The sequence below is a fragment of the Egretta garzetta genome, unplaced genomic scaffold (genome assembly GCF_000687185.1).
Source record: "Egretta garzetta isolate BGI_Z169 unplaced genomic scaffold, ASM68718v1 scaffold523, whole genome shotgun sequence".
Taxonomy (NCBI): Eukaryota; Metazoa; Chordata; class Aves; order Pelecaniformes; family Ardeidae; genus Egretta; species Egretta garzetta.
Window position 1 is genome coordinate 1,083,263 of NW_009259177.1, and position 9,105 is coordinate 1,092,367.

Consider the following 9,105-nt stretch of genomic DNA (forward strand, 5'->3'; position numbering starts at 1 on the left):
GACTCTATACATGCCTGAACTACGACAAAGATTTAACTCGGGCTCTTGAAGGCCTTGAGCACTTGGAAAATGTGTCACATCCTTCATAATTTAGATGTGCTGTACAGCATAATTTTGCAGATGCTATACTGGCAATATTAAATCCTACCTTAGTTATAATGCACAAAAAATACATATATATATAAATTCATATTTAAAAGGAGTCCGCATTTACATTTTTTTTACTGCATGAAATACCTGCTCTTTGCAGCTTTCACCCCCAGTCTTTTAAAGCTAAAATAACTTAAAAACAAACAATAAAAGGTAGATATCACATACAGGCTGTGGCTATCTATATCAGTCTTTAACGTATAAAAGCAGGTAGAGACAAACAACTGAAAAGTCTATTTTCCCCTTGCTGCATTCTACTGGAAATAGAAACGAGTTTCAGTACGTGCACACATATCAAGAGGTAAATGGACCCCAAAATATTGTTTGCACTCCTAAAAAAAATTTGATATAAATGGAGATGAAAAGCTAACATTTAGACCTAGGGAAAAAAGAAGACACTTAAAAAACCCCGACAATAACATAAGTTGTGCAAATTTGGGTGTTTTTAAATGCTGCCTATTTTTTAGCTTATAATATAATATTAAAATAAGGTCTCTCACTTATTAAAAGAAAGCTTGGCTGTCCTTTTGAGAACACTATAACAATTTACAATGGCAAATTTATTGAAAAACAAAATTCATTTTACAAATTCACAATGCTTTATCAATTTAAAATGAATGCTGCATTTCCAGAAAGCACAACCTCTAACTTTTCTTCTTGTTTCTTTTGTACCAGCAATTTACAAAAAAAAAACCAAACCCCAAGCCCCATCCCAAAACAAAACCCCCATGGTTCCCCCAAACTCTCCCCCCCTCCCATTTTGAAATAAACATGTAACAGAATGTAAGTTTTATAATTAGAAAATGGCAGTTATAGACCTTCCCCAGTTCCAAATGTGCAGTAGTGCTTCATGATCCTTGAGGGGTTGGAAGGTCAAATATAATTGGAGGGTTGGTTGGTTGAAAGCTGACTGTACATGTGGAAGCGTTGATGTACGTCGTGTAACCGTCTGTCATAATGCCATAACCTGTAGGGAGAACGTGTCACACTTACTGTAATACAAACAAACGGTACTGCCCATGGGCAACGGCACTGAAAACTTCTTCTGGGATCAATGCTTTGGAATAAAATTACCTTAATCCTTTCAAAATGATACAAGCTCTTGAAAGCTACCACCAAGGCTTGATTGAAAAAAAACATACAATGTACTGTATTTGAAATAAGAACTGATGCTTTTGGTTTATGTACAAACTTATTTCCCCTCACGGAAAATCCTCTGTTGCAATTGGATACAGCAGAAACAGAGACAAAACCACACATGTACTTTTTCTAATTACTTAATTAGCGATCAGTAATTTGCATGCCTGTCTGTCATAAGAAGACCACCAATCAGGAGCAAAAGACTTAGATGTAACTTTGGTTTCACCTCCAGAAGCTCCTCTCTGGGAAATGAACCTCACCAGGTAAGCTTTCCCCATGCCAGCCCTTATCATCTAGTTCCTCGTCACCGGAGTGCCAAGCTGGTGTTCACACTGGCTTGTGAAACCTCAGAAACTCATCAGCAGGTTAAAAATATACATACGTATGTATTTACTTCAAAATATGTATGTAAGTTATCTACCAGTGAAAATCATGACTAAGGAATCTCCAGCTATAAACACAACAGAACATTGGCAGTCAATGGACGACCCCTAGCTTAAGCAGAAAATTGAGGTGAAGGTTAAACAGATGACTGCTTTTCATTATGAGGGGATCTTGGTAACTCGTTCCCAAATAAAAAACCAAGAAGCAGCGAATATGAATCACAGGTTTTTCAGCATCCCAAGGATTTGACTCCTCAACAACACCGTGGCATCAGCTTCAGGATGCTGAAGACTGTTCTCAACCTTCTAAACATCTGGCCAGCCACGTTCTTGTTCCATGGCCACCTGAGGAGCCAGCAGCAATGCTCTTTCTCTGCTGGCCTCTATCTTCTCTCCCACTTGCCACACAGGAATAGGACATAACAGAGGGTTGTGCACTCCAGTACTTTTGGGCACATGGAGCAAACTATAATGACCCATGAATTGAGTCACACCTGAGCCCTCATTCAGCAAATGTGATGTGGGAAAACAAATGATTAACAGAAGTACAGAGATACTCAGAAGGCAGAAGCTCTCCCTCTTACATTCTCTCATGGGTAAGGAGATAGTGGCTCCAGTTCCACCAGTGCAAAAGGTGAGAGGAAGCTTTGCCACTGTTTTCAGCTGACATCAACAGAAAGCTAACAAAGAAGCTAGAAAAAAAAAATCTAGGAAGAATTTGGCACCAAATGTACTTTAAAAAAAAATTAAAAAATCAGTTTCATGGAGGAAGAGAACTTCCCATCACTAACCCACAGGGGAAAAATGTTTTTCTTTTAAACCATTCTGATACAGCACAGATCACCGCTGTCTGAAAGCTAAGATAAATACAGCTACCCACAGTGTCTATCAGAAAGAATAATCATTTCAGAATTGCTGCACTGTCTGCCTGTATTACTTTATTTATTTAGACTGGCAATTTTGATTTAGATCATCTCAGGGTGGGAAAAAACTTGTTTGCGGATGTTCTTGCTTATCAACCAGGAAAAAAACCTGTATCACCAAAATGTGTGTATAGCCTCCGTTGATTTAATGGAATGTAGGGCATGTTCATCTCAGCTGGAGTTGGATGATAATTAATTGCACTGTAAGATAATGCTCTTAACACTTGGCTATTTCTTTCTGTACTGAAACAAGTCATTCTCATGTCTTCTGCGTAAGCACTAAATGGGATTGTAACTTTTTTGTTAGTATTCTTATAAGAATGTATTTGAACATTCAGTTTTAGTATGTGCTACCACATTTCCTATGAGATTTAAATGCAAGGTGCTGCATGTGGTTCCTCAGTGCATTCTCACAATAACGGTCTCGCACATTAAAATACCTTCCTCTCCCACTACTTTGCACTATTACAACTAGAAGTTTCATCATCCAATGTGCCTACAAAGGCTGTAGATAATTTACATGGTTTAGCTGGAAGTCATGCTGTATGCAAGGATTAATATTTATATGAAATATCCAGTCTTTTCCTGGGTGCGTTAAAAGGCTGGTACTCATGCCACTATACTTAAGGTCATGTCAATGTTTCCATTATAAACTCTTTATTTACAGATACCAGGCATAAAACTCATTGCATGAAGTCACAGGGGCTTCAGAAAAACCAACACCACTAGTTGAGAAAGCTGTCCTTTTTTTATTTTTCTTTTATGAAGTCCTCCAAATCTTTAAGCCTATGGAGAACCTAATTAGAGTCAATTGAGAAACCTCCAGGGGGGACAATATAAAGCATTTAATGTGTAATTTTGAGTTCTAGGGTCACATAGTCTTACACTCTCTCTCAGGCAGAAATCCTAGTGTTTGTCTCTCAGCCACATGAAAGCTACAAAATTGTATTAAATATTTAAGTACCTCCAAAACGGATTTAATCTTCTAGTCTCTTCCACTGCCACGAACTGAGCTTATTGTTTCTGAAGCTTCCCACTCTGCCTGATCTGGTACTGACAGTGAGGAAATACCTCTTCTAAAGTATGAGACTGCTGGAAGGTAACATACACAGTACAAACTGTATTACAGGATGCTTTTAGAAATGTATGCAAAATGAGTTCTGGCAACCTCTCCTGCCGATGTCTGACTCACGATGCCCTCCTTTCTGATTTTCCTTATACGCTGAGGGAAGTGAGCTCAGACAGTAAGTTGCCTTCCATTTTCTTTTTTTTTTGCAGCACCTTTCTTGGCTCCAGCACTTGGAATAATGGGGATAATTTTCATTTTGGCTGGCAAGTGCGGGGAATCTCATCTGTTTCTCTAACCAAGTTTGTCAAAATTTGAATTGCTTTCAAATTACCTATATAGAACAACCTTTGCACAGTGAAGGATGTAGGTGCCTAAATGTAGCACATGTTCCTGAAACAGTCTGTTTTAATTCTGGCATAAATTTAAGAAGTGCTGTGCATGCAGTTGCTCCCCTCAATTCCCTACCGACTTTAGTCCAATATGCCATCGTCCATCCTTTGCAACACACCATCGAAATGAGCGTCTTTGAAACCAGCCTGAGATGGAAGAGAGGAGTAGCGCTGCTCCTTACCTTCATGAATCCCACCAAAGACATGGAGTTTGGGCCTTACTCGCCTCTGCACCGTGTTCAACAGCTCCACACAACCCACTCTCTGCAGCTCCTTTGGAACCCAGTCTCGAAAACCTGAAGGCAAAATGCAATCAATACTACTAATTTTCTCTATTCAGGTAAGGTTTCATGTAGTCTTTCAGGAAGTCATAACTCACGGAAGGTTTATTACATTATCTGTAGTCGTAACCTCTCCATTAAAGCACACAATGGCTTTTAAGAAATGTTTCACTGTCACTTTGTCTTCTTTAAGATTTCCTCCCTCCACCTGCATTAATATTTTTCTGGATGTGATTTGGTTTTTTAAACTATAGGTTTAAACTCATCATCCACCTTGGATCCCTGGGACATTTATTCCTGGCACTGCTGCAGATTTTTCTTCCCTCTCCCCTGGCTCTTACAGCCGACAGCTTCCCAAGTCGGCTAAGGTGGCTACTCCAGACACAAAATACCTCTGAAAGATCAGCTGAGTTACAACCTGATACTTCTGCCACCCCAAAGATTTAAAATACAGCCTCCCACAACTTCCAGAGGACCACGGTCTGCAAATGTCAGCTTAACTTCTGAGTCCCCGGTCACCAATAAGCAGCAGCGTAGCAAAATAGCATCCAACAAGCTAGTGCTAATTGACTACACTGCCAGTCAGTCCTAGGGATAACATGGGAAAGTGCACAAAACTTGGCATCAGTTATTACAGAAGTTTGCTGCCTGGACTAGCACTGATAAGGATCAGCAGGGCAAGGAGAATGAGGAGTAAAAGGTAAATCAGGAGCCATATCCAACTGTAGCACCATTCTACTAACTTTAAAGTAATTACATCCCGTGCCAAGTTTACCCCAGTTAGTAAAAATATGTGGCAACATGAACTTGACTGAATTTTGGAGAGAACAAAGAGTCCAGTTACAGTTCTAACTCCCTGAATATTTATGTAATTTAAAAAGCAGCACTTTGTCAATATTATCACGCAGGCTGAGACTTAGGCCCCCTCCTTTTAGGCACAGTAATAACACCTAATCTGCATCTGTAGTTAAAATACGGTGCCAACCTTTTGCAATTGAACTTCATTGCCTCCGTCAAAACCAAAATTCAAGTACGCCTAATCAATTAAAGCACTCATTAGTGTCTTCAGCATCACAGTATTTCTATATGAACCCAATTCAGAGCAGATGGATTAGCAACCCATTTAAAATAGCACCCAGGAAACATTATAAACATGCTTGTGGGGTTTTTTTTGCTTCTTTGGGAAAATAAACAGATTAAAAGAGTGCTATTCAAAGCGTTGGTTTTCATATCTGGTGCACTCCACTGGCAGGGAATGGTGTATTTGGCTTCATCAAAGCAGCATGCTGGTAGCTCTAGTAAGATTGAAGAGGATTTGCAGATCGTCTTACAACATTCTCTAAGTGGTATTAAAACAGTAACTGGGATGTGGTAAGTACATTACTGGTCAGAAATTTTCTGGACTTTTTTTTTTCCTCAGCTCTGCTTAGATTGCTGACTCTTAACTGTGGTACAAAACATAAGCATGCATTAATCCCTGCCTCCACGGTCGCCGAGCAGCTCTATGAGAGCACTGAGCCAGACTGGTAGCACTTCAATGCTGTTTTGTAATGGCACCTCACAATTCTGGCAAGTTTTTTTTATATTCATTACCATCTCAAAAGTCAGAGACTACATGTGACTATGTGATGATCTGACGCCTTGGACTTCAAGAGGTCACTAAAACTCTGACAAAATCACAGTCCACTAACGGTAATGAAGAAGAGGCCAACACTTTCTTATCCTGATAAAGCCATATTCGTAAAAGGCAGATGCACAGTTGTTGCGAAACCAACTGAAATATTTAAAATATGGTCCTAGACTGCTTGCCACATACATCTTAAAGAAAAGCAGTAAATAATATGCAATACTATCTTGTGGGGTACAAGATAGGGAAAAAACAGTGGGAATTTTCAAATGGTTTTAGCATGGGCTTTATCTAAATACGCCAAAACTGAGTACTCCTGCCTCTGCTGAATGATCACCCTAGCGTCTTTTTGAGACCATCAGAATTTAGTTTAGAACTTAGAATTAAAGTGGCGATCAGTGAGTTACATTTACAAGGCAAGCAAACTTTAACTAAATGAAAAACTTCAACTACTTAATGAAAAAACAAATTATGCATTCATGGACTTGTGCTCACCTGTCATTAGTTTGAGTAAGGAACAATTATCTGAGAACATAATTTCATTCCTTCACAAATTTGCTATAAACCAATTAGTATCTTTAAAATTACTGTTACATATTCTACGTTTACAAGGACATTATCAAAGACAATATGTGACTACATACTCCTGAACTCTTGACTGCATACTCCAAAACTTTAAGGAAACATCATTGTAGTGCAAAAACGTTTTAAAAGTTTTAGTTGATCTCTGAAAAATCATATGGGATCGGAAACTGTTTTTCAGATGTTCTTAAATAAAATGTCGAAAGGTAATGGCTATGGAGTCAGATATTTGATCTTCCCTAACAAAAAAATTTAGCTTTTGTTGAGAAAACACCTGGAAGTTTGACAGATCTGGTAAGCCTAATCATCGCTTTACATTTCTTCCGAAAAGGCTTTTTAATTCATTGTTTTGAGTTAGGGTGTGATTACAGTACAGTTTATAGCATTAATAAATTTTCTCATTTTGACAGTGAAATGCTCATGCAAAAAATCACACGCAGCTTTTGTTTCACTTACCAAGGGGAGGTCCGTGTGTCATTAGTATATCAATTCCCTCAGGAATAAGGTTCCACTTGTCTAGCAAAGACTGACCTCTGGGTAGGTTAAAGCCCCATCCATTAAACCACGGTGTCCTTTGGGGGAAAAGAAGATGAACTGCATCAGTGTGAAATAAAAAACTCTTCCCTTCTACAATTTTTCTGTATTAGAACAATTTCTGTGCTTCAGAAATGACTTGCAGACAGCCTTTTTGAAGGGGACGCCTCTAAAACAAACTGGTTCAAATACATACATACTCTATCTATATGTTTGAATTTAGATTAATATTATCCTATGCTCTCTTTGTACTTTAGGAGTATTCAGCCCCAGGGGCATTTACTCACTAGAGAGAAAGGGAAAAAAGTTAAAATAACACAGTCTAAATTGAAAGCCTTTTTTTCAAAGTTTGGGGATGTTCAAACATAGGAACTCCTTCCTTATGTTACCTACCGAAACAAGCAAAAACCTCAACAGTTTTCTGGAGGCAAGAGCCCACCTCTCACAGCCCAGGGCAGCTAGCGGGGAACAGCTCAACAGGAAGGCTGTACCATGCCGCAGTTACAAGCACCCTCGGTGCTACAGGACATCACGAAACTCAAACTTGCTCCTTTTAGCACTTTTAACATCAGAACACTGTCACATAACTTGGCTTTGAACTTCTGGTCCTCCTAGAGGTCCTGATGGCACAATGTTGAGCCTCACGGTGACTTTTTCAATAGGTCTTATAATTTAAAATTCATTTAGCATTTCTTAAGGAAAACAGAGAACGTTGGTCTCCACCATGATAGCATAGCGTTGTTCAGCGACACTGATTTATCCATCGACCCAGGCACATGGTAATGAAAAGCAGACCTTGCAGGAGTACTTTTTCAATGCATAACAGCCAAACTGAATCATTTTGCTGCAGGTATATTATAATAAAGTCCCTCCTTATCACGTAGGAGCACTTGTTCTGAAGAGATACTATAATATTTACACCTGTTACTAACAACTTTTTATACAGCTGTTAGTATACTAATTTTAAGAGGTTTTATCCGTTTGTGTGTTTCCTAGAGCCCAGGCAGCAGATTTAGACTGGGTTGCTTCATTTTCTAGGTAGGATACTCCTGTCCTAGCCCTAGTCATTTGGGGGCATCTTTCTGAGAGTTCAAGCTACTCCTGCGGTCTTCTGTGTATGGCAGTTCTGAGAATAAAAAATAAAAATTGGGAGAAAAAACCAACCACAAACCAACCTTAAATAAAAGCACACCTGTTAAAAAGCGAGAGAACATTAAGAGCTACATTTCATGTAATCTGCCTTCTGCACCCTCTAAATTATGTATTATTCAGTCTCAAATATGCATTTAAGTGGAAATTTTCTGCTGAGATTACATCTCTAATTTTTTTTTTTGTAATTATTTTGTTTTCCAGAGACAATAATTTGACCAATTAAGATTACACCCAGTTATACGTATGGTCTGAATTCCTGACAATCGGCAGTATAGGAAAACAGCAGGCGCTGCTGATATAGGAGCAGGAAGGTCACCGGTGCCTTAGTAACAAATACGAGACGTATCCCACGTACTCCTACTGAACTGAGGCTTATACCACACACACAGAGGGACTCGTTCAACCTAGCAGACCTCCTGGATGCTGGATGAACGCTCACAGAAGATAGGAAAACTAGATGTTCGTCAAAACATTTTACGTGAGCTATGGGTTCCTCGCGTGCACAGCAATGAAGCTTCACCTCTCGCTGCTGGCTTACTCTGCACCCACGGAAACACTTAAAAAAGCTCGTATGTGGTAAAGCAAGGTCAGCGTACCTCACAGGGGGCTTGTATGTAACTGAATTAAAACTGAAGCATGTCTCTTCGCTTTAACTAAATCACAAGCGTTTCTGCTTTTCTATGACTGACCTTTCTGAAACACGTATCTACATTTCCTTTCCTGTAAAGCTCCTAGGTTTTCGTGTATCAAAGATTATCATAACCTTCAGGGCTGCAGTTAAAAGTTAAAATATGGTTTGGCTAAACATTCAGCTGCTTAAAAAAACAAACACGCAGCACATAGGTTGAACTTTTCACTGTCAATTAATGACTCTT

At 39.1% G+C, this 9,105-nt stretch overlaps 1 protein-coding gene across 1 annotated transcript in view; it reads right to left on the bottom strand.

Moving 5' to 3' along the window:
• Positions 1–998: 998 nt before the first annotated feature.
• MPPED2 (metallophosphoesterase domain containing 2) overlaps positions 999–9,105 on the bottom strand; it is a 103,526-nt gene continuing 95,419 nt past the window's right edge. Inside the window, exons 4-6 of the mRNA XM_009635580.2 lie at positions 7,001–7,116; positions 4,237–4,350; positions 999–1,117 (exon numbers count right to left, since the gene is read on the bottom strand). Coding sequence (XP_009633875.1) covers positions 999–1,117; positions 4,237–4,350; positions 7,001–7,116 — 349 coding nt within the window. The remainder of the gene's footprint in view (positions 1,118–4,236; positions 4,351–7,000; positions 7,117–9,105) is intronic.